This window comes from Arctopsyche grandis, chromosome 3 (assembly GCF_051622035.1).
Source record: "Arctopsyche grandis isolate Sample6627 chromosome 3, ASM5162203v2, whole genome shotgun sequence".
NCBI classification, from domain to species: domain Eukaryota; kingdom Metazoa; phylum Arthropoda; class Insecta; order Trichoptera; family Hydropsychidae; genus Arctopsyche; species Arctopsyche grandis.
In genome coordinates, this window is record NC_135357.1 from 37,309,580 (window position 1) to 37,329,870 (window position 20,291).

Here is a 20,291-nt window from a genome sequence, read left to right on the forward strand (position 1 = left end):
ATAGTTTTAATGTATATTTTTTTATTATCATTTTATATATACATACATATTAATGATAAAATTGTGAATAAATCACAAAAAAACTCAATTTATTGAGATTACGTCAACGGCGAAGCTTACCATAATAAAAAAATAATTTGGCTAATTATTATTACATATTATATAATATATAGAGGAAATGCTACAGTTGTCGGCCACTTGAATTTTTAAGTCAAAAAACCTTGTAAAGAATAAAGAGCTTCGAGATATTGCCTTTCGAGCCGTCAAACGTGTTCCAATTCACTACTGATCGTTTTAGTTCAGGGGGCCAATAACTATACACCGGTCAACAACTATAACTTTTGCCCCATTCAGAAGACAAATTTCAAAAACAGTCTTATGTCGCATTCGAGCTGTCAACTATTTATCTAAAGTTTGTGTTTTTTTTAATCCCGTATGTATATAGAACCTTTTATCATGATTTTAAATACAGCATAGTATTTATTTAAAAAAAAATTCACATAATATTAAATTTTACTACGATTAAAATCCAATAATTATCTAGTATAATGAAAATTTGCATGCTTATGTCGTTTGTTCTGCATAGGCAAAAAATCCACTCTAATAATAAAATCAACAACACACGACAATATGAAATTCAATTAAAATTTAGTATAATAATTAATCCGAGTGAATTTATTAAACATACATACACGAATCGTAACCCGAATAATGCTGGACACTTTCGCTATAGTATTTAAAGATTTAAAGAGAAAATTACAATCACCGTTTAGCACCGATAGTTGTCGGAAAATACGTTTAAATTTAAATACAATAAAATTCGTTTAAAAAAAATAAATGTTTGTGCATATATGAATAAAAAATAATTACTAATAATACTGCAGTTACAAATAACATAATATGTATATAAATAAATAAAATGCAAGTTGTGCGCACATAATCAATAAAAAAATATATCAATGAAATGAATTTTACTATCAGACCTATTTTTCCTTTTTGTGCCGAAGCAGATAAGAAGCATAGACTTCCCATTCATAACATTGTTGTATTACATATTATACAAATATATTCAGAGATAAGCGATAAATAAACGTTTCCTTCCGTTACCACAAAATCATTACAAGGCACATTCGATATACATACAATACATTCATATGTATATACGGGAGACGAAAAATTTAAATATACACAAAATATTAAATTTTCATATATGTATGTTTCAGCGAATTTTATGAAAGCCTAACACAATTCAACTAACGACGCATCCAAAGGCCTATGAGTATATGTTGTTGACTTGTTGGGTGCACCGGATGAAAGTGGCCCTTCTGGGCAGTTCGCGGAGACAGGCCGCTCCGACGTACGTGCATGCTGATCGTAGCCCACCGAGGATGTCCTTCACCGTCACCTCCACATCGCCTTTGAATGGAACTTCGACGGATTTGCCCTCCGAAGATCTGTACTCGGCAACGCCACCTGCAATGCAAAGGTATGTTTATTCGGCTGTTAGTCCGACTGAAGATTAGGCTCCGGCCTGGTATTGGATATTTACCCGAATGCTTCTCCATGGCGACCGAAGATGACATTCCGTAGAACATTTTGTATTTCTTTCCATCGCGCTCGATGAGTTCTCCGGCACATTGTTCGTGACCTGAACGAAACACACGGTTAAAATTATAATGCTTGCCAATTTTGCCATGAATTTTTAATGGGGTGCGATTTAACTGTACATTGAGAAAAATACTTTGTATCTTAAAAAAAATGTTTGTGCATTAAAATTTTGCATTATTTTCGGTGCATTAAACAATCTCGTCTTGTGCATCGAATCAAATATTTTTTGGCATTATAAAGTGACCATTGAAAAATATGAAACGATCAGATTTTAGCATTAGAATAGATACAAAAAGTGGCAACGTTGCAGTCTTCCGTCAACTGTCAACTGTTGTCTATTTATTGACAACTGTCAACTGTCAATAGTGTTTACTTTTGTTTACGTATTACGGTATGAATAAGCGTTGGTCGTTGTCGGTTCGTATTTTAGTATTCGCGACGTTGCCGATACAGTTCATTTGTCATTTTATGACACTATGACGGCCGCTGACTCATATTTGTATCATGTGGGGTGCACAACGCTTCTGGCCGCAGCCAAATTTATGATTCACATAATTAAAAAGCGGATGAAATGTGTATTAACACTATGACGGCCGCTGACTCATATTTGTATCATGTTGGGTGCACAACGCTTACTGGCCGCTGCCACATTTATGATTCACGACTGTGCGAACTGTTTCAGTCTACTGATATATTTTTGTATCACGTTTTCGTCAATCGTTTGTGGCCGACGATACAATTTTGTATCACGTTTTCGTCATAAACGAAAACGTGATACAAATATATATCAGCGGACTAAAACAGTTCGCGCAGTCGTGAATCATATATGGATTAGCGGCCAGTAAGTGTTGTGCACCCAACATGATACAAATATGAGTCGGCGGCCGTCACAACTGCCGTCATAGTGTTAATACAAATTTCATCCGCTTTTTAATTAGCAAATATTTTTTTCAATGATCAAAGCAATGTTTCTAATGCAACCGCACACAAATTTTTTGTAATGTACAGAAATTTTTTATAAATGCACTTGTATTTTATAAAATGGACGTTTAAATTGTTCCCATTTTTCTATACCGGGCTTAAGATAGTGAAAGAATTTCTTATGATTAGGGGAGATAAGAATTATACGGGTTGATAATTGTGCAGTAGATTCCTAGGCAATGCCAGCTAAACTAGTAAACTCACCGGCAAACATTCCACCTGCCATTACGAAGTCGGCTCCGGCACCGAAAGCCTTAGCCACGTCTCCCGGACACGTACACCCCCCATCCTGAAAAAATCGATGACAATAAGGACATAACTTCAAAATGTATGTAATTTAATGGATATCGGATGCTACGTACGGCGATAATGTGTCCTTTTAGCCCGTGAGCTGCATCAGCGCATTCGATGACGGCCGAGAGCTGAGGGTAGCCCACTCCGGTCTTAATGCGGGTCGTGCATACGGAACCGGGACCAATTCCTACCTGAATAATATATGATTTCAACCATTTTAGTTTGGGCGATGCATATCTGATAGTATTTATTACATGTCATCTACAATGTATAATGCACACTTGCTACATATTCTAATCTTGCAAAGATTATTTCAACATCCTACTTACCGGTTGTTTTGTAAACAGCTTTATATAATTCTAGTACTTTCTAAACAATTATACAAATATAATGTCTTATAAAGCAATTATTGTATATGTTTTCACATTTATTTATTTTAACGCTTTTAAAATAAAAATCGATTGAAATATCTAGGTGTCAATTTTGCTAAAATTCGTCTAGATTAACAAATTAAACCTTCTTTAAACCCCTGCAATGCTATCTAGGCGATTAACTGCGCAAATGTAAACCAAAGTCTATGTAGAATGAATTAAATTTTAAACATTGATGGTTTAATCATTAACTAGTGTTGTGACCGTTGATATTTCAACGTGTGTTTTCAGAAAACGAATTGATACATCAATTAAAATAAAGTTATATGTATAATAATAATAACAAACAATAACTGAGCCGCTATACTTGAAAGTTGCACAAGTCCAATTTTCTTCATTTCGAGACACATTTCACATAACATCATATATAATGTTTAACAATATTTAAAAATACTGGTGGCCTGTAATACGTTTATTCTGCTTTTCCGAGATTCTAGACATATCGAATTAAAATAATTTTTTTAATTAACCACTTCATCGCCATAAGCGCACCGGTGCGCGCTCCTTCGTTTTTAAAGCTACGACTCGAAATAAATTTTGGTTTCTTCACAGTGACATGTAAAAATATCCTGTGATACCAATGAAATTGAAACAAGTCAATATTTTTCGTTAGTATTATTCAAGAGGTAGTGTCAGGGGTTGGCACTGAACACATATAATAAAATAAACGAATCGGTTTCGATAAACACGTGGCGATTAGGTCAAACAGAAAATGTGTTTTTGAAACTGCAAATTGGACTTCCGCCACTTTCAAATATAACAGCTCAGATTTTGTCGTAATTGTAACCATAACCGAAGTCGTCATCAGAATCAAAATCGATAAATAATTATTTTTTTTTAAATCTGCATATTGATCGATGCACTCACCACATACCCACATACATCCTTCCGTTTTTTTTCATATTAATTAATTAATAATGTAAAAAAGCAATACGCTATTGTCTGAAAGCTTATTATAAATGTTACAGTCAAAAACAAATTAATCAATATAAAATTCTATGTCTTTATAGTCCTTATCAAGTAAAGCTCAGTCTTCCAGATATGAATGTACTATAATTATAATTACTTTGATAATGTCGGCTCCGGATAAGATCAACTCTTCAACCATTTCACCGGTGACTACGTTTCCTGCCTAAAATTATCACAAAAAAAATTACAACTTCATTCAATTCATTTACATATGTCATATTATATGCAATACAGTACTTACTATGATCGTATGAGTGGGAAAAGCGGCTCGGACTTGTCTCAGATACTCTACAAAGTGTTGGGAATAACCGTTAGCCACGTCCAAGCAGATAAAATTGACACCGGTTACGGCTTTCAATATCTCCGACAGCCTTTCAAAATCTCCTTTGCCGGTGCCGGAACTCGCCGCTGAAACAGCAAAAGAGAAATAAAAATATAGAATCAGGATATTTTCGCTGGTATTATAATGATCAGTCAAGTGGGTCGGTTCCGTTAAACAAACCCACACATACCTATATTTTTCAAACAATCGGGATTCTCCTCGGCAAACTTGATCCACTCCTCCGTCGTGTAGTACTTATGCATCGTAGTGAACAATCCGTGCTGAAAAATTTCAATGAAACCGTTTAAACCATGCCCGAATAGAAGACACACGCACTTGTATAGTGTATCAGCAAGACCTTGGATAAGACTTTGGCCATTTCGAATGTGCCGATTGTGTCCATGTTGCTCGCCATAACCGGGACACCTTTGTACGTCTGCTTCGAGTTCTTGAACGTGATCTCCCGGTACAGGTCCACCTAGAGCAGTTGAATTGTTAATAAAACACATCGTTAAACGTTTATCGTTTGACGCAACGTGTCTTCAAGGTTGATTCGCCGAACGTATTGATTGGTATATTGACACTCTCGATCAGACTCGTTAGATATAGTTAGACTCTCTTTTGGTTGATGGGAACTTGCAATCGGAGAAATGCATTGTAAATGTGTGATAAGGCGAAGAAGTGCTCATTTAAAATGCTCAGATAAGATTAGGTGCACGGGAGTAGTCCGTGACATTGTTGCAAGCAAGGTGATTCTAATAACGGATCTCGCCGATGGTAACTAGAGGCGACCTTAAACTTAATGAGCTATTTTTGTGTGAAATAAGTATGTATGTATGTATGTGTCGCTGGGAAAAGTCGGAAAATTTAATGAAAAAAAATTCGGATGAGACCACACCACAACCCATGACTTTATCTGGTTCGGTGATTACTAGTCAAATGTAAACCGGTCACAAGACAACCGGTCGCTCTAGATCGGTCACACGTGATCACCCGTCACACTAAAACTGGTCACAACCGAAATTCGGTCAATCAGTTTTATCATGATCGATTTTATGGTGTGACCAGTTTTCTCGTGACCAGTTTTAGTGTGACGGGTGATCACGTGTGACCGATCTAGCGCAACCGGTTGTCCTGTGACTGGTTTACATATGACTAGTCGTCCGTTTACCCTTTATCTATATATTTGAGGAATATAGGAGGTCACAAAACAAACTTCGATATTGAACCGTACAGACACATTCACACATACCGGCAGCATTATGAAATGCTAATAGCTATGACAGCATCTTCGATACGAATTGAGCGCTAATGTATGGAAGCTTGCACAAGACAAAAGTTCTACTTCCGGTTGTCGGATTTTTTTTTATTACTTAAAATCACTATCAGTAATGTTACGTACACCTCTGAGTAAGTGCAATCGGATTAGGCCGAGTAGCATCCCAGAGACTGTGTGACCGTTATAATTGGTTTCAAGGATTATCTCTGGACTAAGTGCAAGTAGGCTAAACAATGGCCACCGAATTGGCCGCTATTGGTCCCTTCTCAGAAGTGACAGCGATAGCGTGGGACTGAGTGTCGTGGGAATACATATCCGGGTACATGCCTAAACAAGAGTAACCGGACGTCGAAGATGCCCTGAGCGGTCTATCCGTTATAAGGCGATATCAAGACATTCTTAATGGAGCACTGCCAGTGCGTGTATCTCCTTAATCATCAATAAATGCTGTGAAACGACTTTGGCCTTTTACTTGGATCCTCCACCCACCCCTACGCAACAGTATTATCTAATCTAATATATAATTTCGAAAGAGACTTGTATGTATGTATATTTGTCTTTGGTTGGGAATTTCGTGAACAAATCAAAATTTCTATGACGATGAGTCGATTTTTTTTTCGATTCAAATAAATTTAATAAAAAACAAATGAATATTTCCTATTAGATTCGCCATGTTTAAGCTGTTTATATTACAAATACTGAGCGACGCCGGGTAAAACAACTAGTACACAATAAATATCAAGAAGATTAAAATAATTTAAAAGGTCAAAATAAAATAATGAAATATTGTTTAAAAAAAATACTACTTCCGGTTTACTAATGTTGACCGAAACCTTATCAGCTCTAAGTTATGTAGTACATAGATAATACAAATATAAATTGTCAGCTTGATACGTTCAGGGATGCGGACAGAGTAGTGGCTACAACATTTTTTTACCTTTCTAAGAAGGAAAAAACCCATTTCCGGTTTATTAAATTGAGTTATTTTTTTCGTTTTCATCACATTGATACAAGAATTATACTTGAATTTTTTCGTGAAGAGCACACATGTTTAAGGGATCGAAAAATCGAACAAGAGTAAACTGCCACTTGCGGTTGATCAGTGGTCGATTCTGAGTTCGAATAAGTCAAAATCTCGAGTTCAGATTTTCTCCTGATAGCAAAACTTCATCTATTGTTACTACGTACATAGATAAAGTAGAAATTTAATCAAAGCTTGTATGCATGTTTTGAATACAAATTGTTTTTATTATTGCTGTAAATAAAAAAATCACTTTTGAATTGTCTGTATTTTACCCTCCCCCCCTTACTTCTACAATGCTTGTACATCTATAAATCATATGTTTAGATAATTTAGCTGATAACATGTACTGCGGATTATGCGTAATCTCGTGTACTTAATTATGTTTGCATTAAAGTCAAATACATCGTAAATTTATGCATTGATGGAAGTAATGTTTCGGAGTGAATTGCAATTGAAGATTTTAGCTTTGAGAAATTACATAATTATCATCTGGGAAATGTGTATTGACGTGTTTACGTTATTTTATGCACAGACTATTATAAAATCAATTCATTTAGCGTGACAGTAGGCAAAATTTATGTACATGGATATCTATTCATATTGATCGACAACGAACCTAGTTTTCCTTTGTTTGTTTCTAACTTACGCGATTCCTATTGGTCAGAACCAGGAGCGGCTCGTCTTTAAGGGCATCTGGGGCACTGCCCCAAATGAATTTCTCCCAAAATAAAATGAATTTTGTGTATTCTTGGTGACTCGTTAATAGTTAACAAGTGTTTATTTATCCCGTTCAGTTCAGGGCAGTCGCTTATATGCCGTGGTCCCGTGATCGCCAGCTTCAGTTTACTCTGCTATGTGTGGAGTGTAAACGGTCATTCGAGGCAAATAAAAAGGATACGTAGTTCGTAAAGGTCTATTCGGGGCAGAATAAGGCTGTCTATATTCTTAAATTGTCAATTATTTCATTTTTATCGTTAAATATTTTTTATTAATCACATTTTTACTTTTTTAGAACACACAATGAATCAAATCAATAATTTAAGTCATTTCCCTTGCATTAAATGGTACTAAAAAAAAATTAAGTTCATTTTTTTGGGAAAAAAAATAAAATGGGGGGGTGGTCGATTTAGCCTCTTCGTGCCTCACCTATTTTTAAAGTCACGAGCCGCCCCTGGTCAGAAAATTTTAGCTGATCAATAGTAGGGATCTCAAATCTGTGTATTCAAATACTTTTTATATGAACTTATTTTTTTTATTTTCAATCTACAGCACATTTGGTTCTATCCGGTGCCCCAGATTAGGGTTCAATTAAAATTTAATAATATATTCTATATTCGAATATTTGGTAACCCTAGTCAATAGGAATCGCGTATTTTTCTTTGTAAATAAAATACACTTCTCGAAATAATTTTAATGGAATTTAAACCGAAGAAAGCACGTACAAGAATATGTACATATCGTTAGCCGAATTTGTAAACCTTGTAAAATTAAATTTTTATCAAAATCAATGATTTTATGTTGTGTTTATCTAAAATCCTAACATACTTCTGTGTAAAATTTGCAAAAATAAAGCCTAAAAACATTAAAAATAATGGTTTACATATATGAGTTTTCATATATCCTTAAAAAATATTTATATTTTGTATTGGTAAGTTTACTATATAATAGTGTATGTATTACGAATCATGAAGAATTTGCTTTCAATTGGATTCATAAATCAAATTTCACAAAATACGTCAGCTAATACAATTTTTAAACTTCAAATTCGTCATTTTACAAATCAAATTCGTCATTTTACTAAGTTCTCTATGTACATATAATAAAATGAATATTAACAAAATACATCCAATTTTTTATAATTTGATTTGTAAAACGACAAATTTGACTTGTAAAATGACGAATTTGAAGTTTAAAAACTGTAGGCGAAATAAAATATGTATGTGAATACGTTTGTATATACAATTTAATAAAAGATGGAAAGATGTAAAATACTGCTTCATTTACTATAAACCAATACATTTATATTGAAAATATACATAATTAACACTAATTTACATGATTTAAAAAAAATATATGTAATCGGAAAAAATCGAACTTGAAAATTAAGGTCACGAGAGCGGTTAGGTTTGTCCGCTTTTTTCCATGTGCGCTTAATTTTCATCATCGGTTTTATCACTTTAAAGAATATTAAAAAAATATGCCTCATTTCGATTGATTTCTTTGTGTGATTAAAATTGTATATAAAATGTTGTGTTCATATTTATTTAAACAAGAAAAATTGTTCGAATGAATATTATAATCCAAATACATCGTATGAATCCAATGATAAATAAAAGAGATGTAATCAATATTGACGAAAATGCTTTCGAAAGAAATGAAAAAATAAACAGGATAATGGTCATTTCTAAATCGATTTGAAGTGTTATGTAGTGGGAAATTTTCCACAATACAAAACGTCAAATCGGCCCTGAAAAACATGTGACCGCTGAAAGGTGAGTGAGTGGAGAGGAAAGGCGAGACTTACGTCGTTTCTGCTCCGCAGCGTGCTCCGCTTCGGCCGAAGAAGGACATCCTTGAAGTCCAGCTTCACTTCATTGACGATGTTCGGCATGACGACCGCTGCTGCCGACGATCTGCTGCGACACACGAACGACCCGCTCCGCGTCTCGACCGCGAGTGACGTAACGTAACTGAACACCACTCACCCCCTCCACTCCACCCCACTCACCCTCTTCCACTTCCGCTTCCCCCACCACGTCCGAGCGCTGAAATAAGCTCCCGATCAATTTCTCTCAAATTAATGCGAATATGTATCCACCTAAAATATATTCAAAGCTGAAATGTAAGCATCGACGTCGCATTCGGAAATTTGCGGTTTAGATTAGCGCCATTTTGTGCGCGATGTCAAAATTTTATTGGTCGTAATGTCCGTTCGAATTACGGCCACGTTTTTTTTTAAATGTTCATGACGAGTTTTTGTGTATGAGGAGGTTGAAGGAAAGCGAAAGGCTGATCAATCTTATTTACATAGCCGAACGAGGCCGTCCAGGGCGTATTCCGGTCGTGGGAAAATAATAATTCCGAGTTCCCTTCTTTTTGCGGCTTATTTACAAACTTCGAAAATATAATATTATCCTTATTCGATAAAGCAACATATATTTAATATATTTAAATATCAAAACAAGCAAAATTAAAAAAAAAAAGCTCAATCTTGGATTTTTTTATTTATATAAAAATTCTGTTCGGAAGCAGGTCCGACGAGACCTGCAGCGGTGAAATTACACAGCGGTGATTTCACGAGCGGTTGGACGTGTGTTTTTTTAGATAGTTTTAAACATATAGAAAAAATGTCGCGTTCGTGGGATGCGTACGTGGTATAGTCCTTTGAAAACGATACATCCGACCGTTCGTCGTTGAAATTGTATGATAGTATTTATCCTTGCTTGACAGTGATCTATAACAAAACGACCCTTCGGACTTCGAACATATACATACATACATAGGTGCTTTTCTAATAGTTCTGAATTTTCTCATACTAAAAATATATCTATAAGATATATTTTTAATTGCGAAATAAAATATGGCAATCGAAATAAAATTGTTCAATCAAAAAATTTTGTGGGCCCAAAATTATTTTTTCCCAGGGCCCGAGATTCCTCTCGGCCGCCCTGTTTAAGGTCTGTTCATACCTATCCAGCACGACCCGTATCCTGCAGGTATCCTGCAAGTGCGGATAGTATTCTTTGGTACATTATATAGACGTATTTATACTCCATTCGCGCATGCGCATTAACGCATTCATGCGCGTCCATATATAATGTACTAAAGAATACTGTCCGTACTTGCAGGATTCGGATCGTGCTGGATAGGTATGAACAGACCTTTAGAAGTAGATATATATGCACGTTATGAAATACTTAGGCGTTGGCTTGGTGCTCGTCAAATAACAATAGACCCCTCCATTGCCGTACAAAGCAAGAAAGCAACATGGTTCACAATAGTGAACCATTTTTGTGTATAAAGCATCGTCCTAACGTCGCCCTTTAGTTATGAACAGAGATCGGATACACGTGGGTTCAGTATTCTTAGAAATGGTCAATTTCTTAGGAAAACCATCAGTGTTCAAAGCAAGAGGGCAAACAAAGCTGTTACAGACAGTCCAACCCTTGTTCATCGTGACCCCGACTAGTGCAGATTAATTTTTTGCTGTTCATTTTAAATTGGTTTTTGTACGATTTTTTTACATTGTTTTATCAAAAAAAGGATCTATATTTTGAAAAATTGTCAACGCGCTTCGATATAATATGAAAACGAAAATAATATTTCAATTAAGTCAAAATGTCGAGATATTATATACATTTACGCTCCAAAGACGCGATATGAGACTGAATTCGGTCTTTTAATTACTTATTTACGCTTCAGAGTCTCATCTCAAAAGAGTTTCAATATATGTTTTTATAAATATGATCAATGTAAAATCTCAAATTGAAATATGGAAGTTTTTCAATGAGCTCACATTCTAAAGTCAACTCTATTGATAAAGCAATAGAATTGCCAACATGTTTATTCTTTTATATTTAAACTTACATAGTTCTTCTTAACATTCTGATTTACTCTATAAGGATATTTAATTTTTGGCTCTTTCTTTTCCATTATTTCCTCATTACTGAGAATTATGATCCTCACGCTGTTAATCTGATACTTCAACTCAAACGATTTTTGTAAAATCTTTTAGTTGAAGTTTTACCTGCTTCTTTATTACTTACGTTGTTTTTGAAACCGTTTGCGTACAAAATAAATCTCCTACCTGTTATCTATTTCCCTTACTTTATTCCTTTTTTGTCCCGTTTATTTTCATTAATTAAATACATATATCCTTAGTCAAAGCGTAGAGTCCCCAAATTTTTTTAATCACAATCTTGTAAACTAAAAAAAATACCTACCGCATATTTGTGGGGAAAGTGTAATTATGTTACATTATAGTAAATACATTCCAACATCGTTGAATGAAATAACTTTCGACAAAAACAACTCATTGTTGAAAACAAATAAATGAAAGCCATTCGAGTCGTGTTCGACCGTTTCAAATTGTATTGCAAAAGCTTCGGGGTTTCGCATGAAAGAGGCCTTGTATTTCAAAACGATAAGATACGAACGAAATTAGCCATTTCTAAACGATAATGGTATATTTGGCTGCAAGCACTTTAGTTTTCCCTGGGTCGAATTGTAAGAAAACCAATTTAGCAATCAGATAGTGCGAAAGTTATTTCACTACCTGGGTCTGGGATATCCATTGATATAGAAATACTTTTTGTATATTGATGGGGTTATCTCATAAATGAGGCATTTTACGCATATTCACAAGAACCGAAATCATCTTTCAACATACTAAGACTGGAATCGTATTTAGTTTGTATATCTACATATATAATAAGGACTTTCAGTCAATGCGCAACATGTTTTTTACGAATTTATTACATCCAAACAAACCAATTTAAGAAAATTGGAGGGGATGGCAAATTATATACAATTTTCCGCTTCATTAGCATAAATTGAAGGGCACAAAATCGTAATATTGATCAAACAAAAACTGTCACGCGTCCAAAACATTTACACAAATGTTATTTTTTTTTACGGTTTTTGTCTACTCAAGTCACTGTTTCTTAAGCATTATATATCTACACATCCATATGTTATTTTTACTTTGAATGATAAAATGGAAAAATAATAATATAAAAAAATTATAGACAAAGAGTAATTTGATTTAATATTTCTTTTGCTTATAATCATTACATAAAATGCGTCTTAGCTCAATTTACAAAGAATTATATTCTTATGTGTTATAAAATATTTACATATATACATATGTATGTATAATAATATGCATCTTCAGTCTTCTCAGCTCTTATCTTGGTTTTTTAAAATCATCAGCGATTTCAACTCATTTTGCAACGTTCCTGGAAGACCCAAAGCTGCCAGACAATTTTCATCTGGCAACGCTTTGACAATCTCCACCATGACCAGTCTCGTCAAACTCCTCATGGGCATTCTGATTCTGATTACTTCCCGTCGAATATGATTCGAATTAGTTGTCGGTACCCAAAAGTATTGAACTTTGGGCCCCCTAAACACGGTCTTATTGTTGACCACCAGCCTGTCTTGGGTGATGCGTTCTTTAAAGATCCACGGATGCGTTGTGTAGGTGTTCAAGTCGAAAAATTGTAACGGTTCCAACTTTTTATACAATTGGGTCTTGCCGTTGTAGTCTATCCAGTATATGCTGATGCTACAATAACTACAGTTTACGAATCTGATATGGGAAGGTTCTTCGCTGTCTAGAGATTTTGCTATTTGCATGTTTCCTTTGTCGTCCACTTCATATTCAAATTCATCCATGGCTTAGCTCTGAAAGCAAGCATCAACACATAAGATTAATATTTTTAATACATTTTCAGAACTCGACAATGCTTATATTAGTTGTAAGAAGCAACGGCTAGAATACAATCCTAGCTTGCGCATCCTTTCCATGAAGTGGATGTTGCAGGGGCGTCATTTTAGTTTTTCCCAGGGGGGGGGGGGGCAAAATTTTTGAACAGTAAGGAATGACTTTCTAGGGGGGAGGGGTGTATTATATTAATAAAAAATTAGTGTATATGAATTTTAACTATTTATTTTAATCATTTTTTTATTTATATATATTTTATCAATAAAATTAATAGTAAAAAGAGATTTGGTTTGTTGGCTTAGTATTTTAGTATTTCAATTCATAATAATATATTCAACAACGTGGATAGTCCCGTTCAAATCTAGGGGGGGGGGGGCTGCCCAACCCGCCCCCCCCCCCAAATGACGCCTCGGGAGGTTGGCTTTCAGAAATGAAAAGACCTTAACCAGGACATAAACTAATATATTACAATAAAATATAAGGGGCATTTCGTAATTTTTAAATAATATTATGCAATGATTTAATATAATCGTATCAAGAAATTTATTCAATATCAACCCCCAGCTATCAAATACAGAAGTACTACATATTTAGAGTATTTACATATGTACATTAAAATAAAGGAGGTTGGGTACTTGTTTATTATTCTCTAACCTTTTAAGAGTAGGCAGTATTTTCGATGAAGTATTTTTTACTGCATATACATATGTGTGCGATACTGAACTTACAAACTTTCTACACGCCAAAATAAAGGGAAGAAACAGATTAAATGTAGAATACAAGACGAGGTTGATCATTTACCGCCGAGTCTACGAGTCATTTTCATGCAAAATATTGTAAGTTCCATGACTAATACAAAGCGTAACCGATATTTATCAATCAAACATTTAGCAATTAATACGTTGAAAAAAATGCAGGTATGGTCGTACTTACATTTGTTAAAGGCTCACCTGTGATGCGTGCACCGCTGTCAAATATGGCTGTGTGTGTGGCCGTCGTTGGCAAAGAGGTACGTAAACATTCAACCCGAACTGATATAACGCCTTTCATTCAATCCATGTCCTCGCCGGAAACCAGCTCTGACAGAGGCCGTGCGACTTCCGGTCCGAGGGAAACGCACTGGCGACTGAAAGCGAACGAGTTTGACAGTTGCGATGTGTATCGACGCCAGCACCATCTACCGGCGACTGATTTAAACAATAGTTTCAAAAACTGCCGCTAGAGACGCTGCTTTCTTTCCACCAAAATTCAAACGCAATTACATAAATGTATAATATGTGCATATTTTATTTTCGCAGAACTGGCCAATTTATGTAGCGTGTACGGAATCTGAATCAGAAATGCAATGGAGAGTGCACACGGCTCTCGATGTCGCCGAAGACAGGCTGGCAGCCGGAGCTCGTGCCACCGATCTCAGAGACCTGTATCTTGGCCTGCTGTATTCGACGGAAGCGCACAATATGTATGTACGCTTGTCTAACCTTGAAATGAAATTGCTCAATAGGAAAGTTCAATTGCAATTCTCGCTTTCAGTTACGGATATGTGACGAATACCAGGGTGAAGTTGTTCGCCGTCGTCAACGGGGGCAGTGGAGTGGCTAGAGATGCTGAAGTTCGCTCCCTGTTGCGAAATCTTCACTCGCTGTATGCCGACGCTATATGTTGTCCTTTTTATCGGCCCGGTGAGCCAATTACTTCAGCGTAAGTGTTATTGTAGTTGTGAGATTTGTTATATATTAAAATACATATTTTAATTACTGTTTATTGATTTCAGAATATTCGACCGAAAAGTGAGAAATTTGATGGCTGGAAATTCATAGTGCATTCCTTCGTTCTCTGTGGCATATTCATCGCTATTATTAAACAGCAGGTTTTGCTCAGGCAGCCTCCTTTCGAATCAAATTCCATATTTAAAAGATTATGCTTCGGAAATGTTGACTTGAAGAATAATGTTAATATTTATAAAATGTTAAATATGAAGAAATTGGCGAATTTAGCAATCTGGACAACCATTTATGATCAAACTTTTAGTTGTGCTTCTTTGATTATTTCCAACAACAGGCCTACTCCTTGATGATATGACATATAACGAATCAGATTCATCAATTGATGTTAAATAGGAGCAGACTTGGTCTAGCTGTCAATGTCATTGTAATATAATATATTTTATTAACAATTAACCTTTTGCCCGCGGCAATAAATATAGCGAACAAGCCCTGTACGCGGCACCTTTTTTGCGAATTTGGCAATCGAGTTTTTGACCTTAAATACAGATTTTAATATTTATTCAAGTAACCAGATATGTTAATTAACACAAAGTATTATTTTAAACAATAAAATACATAATATATCTCGTAGTTTTGGATTAATTGTCAAATAATCATTCTTCATACAATTGAGACGTATCGTCGCCATTGTTCAACAGACGTGACGTCACATAAACGAGGTTTCAGTATGGTTCCACAAAACCACTAATTTTGACTGGTATATATTCATTTTAAGCAAATTGAATAGATGGCATTCAACTCTCAGTGATATATTCAACCAATTTTGAACCTTAAAACAGTTGAAATAGGCGCATATAAGGCTCAAAATCCCGTGCAAAGTTCAGAAATTCTATGGAAGACAGCCGCGCTACAGACTTGTCGCTCAAAGCTTCCATAGAAGACGGTCACGGGCAAACGGTTAAAGAATCGTTAGGTTTAAACATATATAATGTATAGTATAGTATTAATTAAGTGTAAAATAAAAGGCATTTGTATATATTCATTGAAATATTCTTTTTTTTATTATTTTTTGTTACAATATATCTACAATAATATCTAACGCTGATAGGCTTTTTTTGTTTATATTTATATATAATATATATATATATTAATAATAATAAGTTACAACAGAATGAGTGCTCCGTTAATTTGACTTGGCAACTCTGGCAGACGCTTTTGAAGCTTCTGCCTCATTTCAAATCGGAGACCCGTCCTGCAGAGCACATTATCAACATTGACCGGGCGAATTTTCCAAATCACGTCTATTTATATGTATACTTTTCAAATGTAACAGCCGTCCTGGACGTGTATAAGTAGACCCTGTCAAAGTTCACAATGTGCGACCACCGACGGCGCCACCGTCCAAACGACAAACGCGTGTTCGCTTACAAACTAAAATCTTAGCGAAAATTATTATTTTTGTTTATTGTATTAATATTATTTTTTTGTTTTAAATATTTTTTCATCTAGATTCTATCCAAATTTATTTATTCGACTGATCGTTTTGACGTGCTGGCATCGCTCGCTATAAACAAACCACTACGTGAACTGAAAATGCAACCGTTGAAATCAAACCACAAATAAACACTGTATTCGATTAGTAATTAATAATTAATACGAAATGCCCATATTTTCAAATTGCAACAATTTAATTGACTGTTTTATATTTATCATACGGATCGTACAAGTCTTCGAGTATGTCGTTCAACACCAAAAGGGAATTCTATCACATGCTAGAAAGTAAAGTTCTTAAATGCATCTAAATAACATATGATAGTACAACGTTCGTCACACTTGCCAATTCTTAACCACTTAATCGCCACGCGTTTGTAGAAACCGATTCGATTATTTTATTATATGACACTACCCCTTCGATATATAACAAACTAACGAAAAAAAGTGACTTTTTTAAATTTCATTAGTATCACAGGATATCTTTGGATGTCGCTGTGAAGAAACCAATATTAATTTCGAGACATAGCCTTAAATACGAAGGAGCGCGCACCGGTGCTCTTATGGCGATAAAGTAGTTAACCTTTCCTCCCCTGTGATATGTATTTACTACAACTCGACTCTAATAATGGGAATATCGATATGAAATGTTATAGATACGAGGTTCAGAATTTTTTGTATTCCTCCGTAATATAATTACGAATTACGTCAATGCATGTGTACAAAATACATATCATCGTAGCGCGCGGATGTTTTTGGCACCGTAAGGGAAAGGTTAAAGGAGAGAAATCACAGCCATGAAGATATATTATCATATATTTCACGTCAAAAGGTTAACAAAGCCCAACAAGAGCTCTCACGCGTCTCTTTTCGTGGGTAATTGTTATTTTGAACCTTTATTGTTAGAATGAAACACTGGCAAATGTAATGAATGTTGTTCTAGTACATAGAATGTGTGATTTTTATTAGGAACGAGGACAAAAAGTGCAAAAAAAAACGATACAACAGTAGTACTAAGATAGGGTTGACTACGCGCACAACTGATTGTTAAGGCCCGTTCACACCGACGATCGACAAAATGTTCTCATTGAACGTTCGCCGGTTTGAACGGACATTATAATAAAGGCATTTGCTAAGACACGTTACCGAATATAATATATATAAATATGTATGTTAAACTAGCCAGCGTCTTTTTAAATATCAGATATACAATTTATCCCGCCTCCTGTTAACAATTCTATCTATTTAGATATATATATATATATGTATGTATATATACCAAATCGCTAAGGAACCTTACTTGTGTATTTATAATTTGCTAAATTGTATGACATTTCTAAGTAATCATTTTTATTGTCAAAGTTATAACAATTATAAGTCACTTAAATATGAATATTGCACACAACGCATTGCGCACCTTTTTTTGTAACGGCGCTCAAAGGCTTAACAACACTCAAAGAACATTTTTTTTTAATTCACTAACCCTAAAATGTATGCAATGTGTGGATGAAATGAAATGATGGACAGTCGTATGTATTGGATGTCCGTTAACCCTTTGCTATATCTTTGTAGGTTTTATTACGCCGAAAATTTTATTATTTGTCGTGTAGGTTAGGTATGGAAAACAAAGCCAAGTCACTTGGTGAGGTTAGGTTAGATTAGGTTAACTGTATTCTTGGGATTTTATGTTGTGGGGATGTTATGGGGATGTCCTGTTAGCAAAGTCAGTCAGTTCTTTGGACTTTAAAGGTAAATTTAATTCTTAGATTGTATAGGTTAGGTTATGGAACTGTCCGTTGAACAAAGTTGGTCGCTTTTTGAGGTTAGTTTGATTGTATCTCAATGAATACATGTCACGAGGTGATTTTATACAGTGTAAGGATAAGTCGTTCAAGTAAATCGTATACACATATATTAATCTATCCTAACCTAATCTAACACCCGATAAAACTTTAAATATGAGAATCGAAATAAATTAAAACACATTAAAGCAATATATTCATATCAATGATATATGTATGCAAGTACATATAAACTCTCAAGGTAATATCGATGTCTGAATTATGCTGAAAACATTTTTCTTTAGTTTTTATGTACTAAGTTAGGTTATAAAGCTGTCTCGTGAATAGTCAGTCATTTGGTGAGGTTAGATCAATGTTATTCCTTAAGCTGTATAGGTTAGAATTGAATCGAATTGATTAAAATAACACACAGCAAGTAGAGCACATGGACATTTATATAATATTATATTAATTTGATCTAACTTAACTTAACCTAAGTTTTTAGCTGAACAGTTAACAACTTTTAGCGTTTAGCCGATAGCAATATATATATTGTATATATGTCACAGTGAAATTATATTTCAAGTGAAAATACGAGTATATTTCCACTGACGTTTCAATGAAATCATAACAAGTCATACATTCAGGGTTGGTTTTATTCATTTAAGATTGTAAGGGTTGGTATTCTTTAAGGGTTAGGATAGGTTAGGTTAAGTAAGGGTTGGCTCTATTCATTTAAGATTGGGTTGTTAGGGTTAAATGTATAGAGTTAAACGTTGTAAATTCATTGTTTGACACATTTTCAATGCTTGAATTGGTGAAAATATATTTTCTTAGATTGTATAGGTTAGGTTATGGAACTGTCTGTTGAACAAAGTTGGTTGCTTGGTGAGATTAGTTTGATTGTATCTCAATGGATACAATGGATGAAAATATGTTTTCACTTGAAATATGCTTTCACTGTAACATATACACGTATAATATACATATGTAGTTCAACTCTCAAAGTAAAATTATAATTCAAACAATAATTAACATAGTCTTTGGTAAAAAAAAAAATCACATTTGAGTCATCCACTATGTCGGCTTTAAAAAACTAGATATTTGCAAAGGGCCACGGTATATATTATATATAAATACATATGTGTGACTTTGATAAAATTGACAATGAAAATGATCTCATGAGCATGAGTTATGTAACTGAAGCTAGACGACATTCAATACAAATAAACATTTTTTTCAAGTGATTATTTTATATAATATTCGGCGAGGGCTCGGATGAGGATGTGCGAAGCCGTCGCCACAGCTTGACTGACATATTGACAGCTAAGGCGAGCCCGCTCACGGAACTGTCAGCTTGCGAAACAAGAGTCCGGATCGGGCCCGCATTAGCGACGGCCTCGGGATGTGCGATGATGAAGCTCGTGCATACGTGCAATAACGTAGTGTTTACATAGTAATTACATCAAAAACATTTTAGTTATTCTTTGGGGCACTGAAAAAACCACCTATATACATATGTATATATAATTTTCGCTTTCCTTTGTCTCCGAACAATGTTCAACACATGGTACCAGCCATAATTTACGCTGTTTGTTGTATATTTATATTTAATTTAACATAACTTGATTCGTTTGTGTACGTGTGTATGTATGTATACTTTTACAATGGCAATATGCAAGTGTACGAGTGTGTCTCCTCGGTATAAAATCTAGCGCTTTTTTTTAGTACTATAGTTTTCACTTCGTATATATTAAAGTCTTGTTTTTTTTATTTATTATTATTTGTTTGATTGCAGATGAGAGGCACCACTTTGGAGATACGAGGTGACAGAAGTGCATAGGTTAGGGTGGGGGGGGGGGGGGGGGGCGAGGGGGTATTAAGCACTGAAAAAATATTTGGCTTCAAAATATTATATATGAAAGTGATGTGTGCAAAC

At 34.8% G+C, this 20,291-nt stretch overlaps 3 protein-coding genes across 3 annotated transcripts; 1 reads left to right on the plus strand and 2 right to left on the minus strand.

Annotated features, from left to right (window-relative positions):
* Window positions 1–26: 26 nt before the first annotated feature.
* LOC143923303 (GMP reductase 2-like) lies at window positions 27–9,580 on the minus strand. Its single transcript, XM_077446917.1, has 9 exons — window positions 9,433–9,580; window positions 4,964–5,083; window positions 4,796–4,886; window positions 4,525–4,691; window positions 4,381–4,446; window positions 2,952–3,074; window positions 2,794–2,878; window positions 1,550–1,648; window positions 27–1,473 (listed from the first exon to the last, which is right to left on the minus strand). The coding sequence occupies exons 1-9, from the start codon at window positions 9,517–9,519 to the stop codon at window positions 1,274–1,276; spliced, it is 1,038 nt and encodes a 345-aa protein (XP_077303043.1). The 5' UTR covers window positions 9,520–9,580; the 3' UTR covers window positions 27–1,273.
* Window positions 9,581–12,651: 3,071 nt separating this feature from the next.
* On the minus strand, window positions 12,652–14,542 carry Vhl (von Hippel-Lindau protein). Its single transcript, XM_077426949.1, has 2 exons — window positions 14,287–14,542; window positions 12,652–13,313 (listed from the first exon to the last, which is right to left on the minus strand). Exon 2 carries the CDS (start codon window positions 13,302–13,304, stop codon window positions 12,807–12,809), a length of 498 nt encoding a protein of 165 aa, XP_077283075.1. The 5' UTR covers window positions 13,305–13,313; window positions 14,287–14,542; the 3' UTR covers window positions 12,652–12,806.
* LOC143909059 (trafficking protein particle complex subunit 2-like protein) lies at window positions 14,279–16,176 on the plus strand. Its single transcript, XM_077426951.1, has 4 exons — window positions 14,279–14,362; window positions 14,652–14,815; window positions 14,887–15,054; window positions 15,128–16,176. Exons 1-4 carry the CDS (start codon window positions 14,309–14,311, stop codon window positions 15,171–15,173), a joined length of 432 nt encoding a protein of 143 aa, XP_077283077.1. The 5' UTR covers window positions 14,279–14,308; the 3' UTR covers window positions 15,174–16,176.
* The last annotated feature ends 4,115 nt before the right edge of the window (window positions 16,177–20,291 follow it).

Bases quoted from the DNA above. Each gene is read 5' to 3' on its own strand.
- LOC143923303 (XM_077446917.1), bottom strand. From the start codon at position 9,519: ATGCCGAACATCGTCAATGAAGTGAAGCTGGACTTCAAGGATGTCCTT. The intron at 5,084-9,432 runs GTAAGTCTCGCC...CAACTGCTCTAG, and splicing joins CGCTGCGGAGCAGAAACGAC to GTGGACCTGTACCGGGAGAT. The intron at 4,887-4,963 runs GTCTTGCTGATA...GAAATTTTTCAG, and splicing joins TGGCCAAAGTCTTATCCAAG to CACGGATTGTTCACTACGAT.
- LOC143909059 (XM_077426951.1), top strand. From the start codon at position 14,309: ATGCGTGCACCGCTGTCAAATATGGCTGTGTGTGTGGCCGTCGTTGGC. The intron at 14,363-14,651 runs GTACGTAAACAT...TTATTTTCGCAG, and splicing joins TGGCCGTCGTTGGCAAAGAG to AACTGGCCAATTTATGTAGC. The intron at 14,816-14,886 runs GTATGTACGCTT...TCTCGCTTTCAG, and splicing joins TCGACGGAAGCGCACAATAT to TTACGGATATGTGACGAATA.
- Vhl (XM_077426949.1), bottom strand. From the start codon at position 13,304: ATGGATGAATTTGAATATGAAGTGGACGACAAAGGAAACATGCAAATA.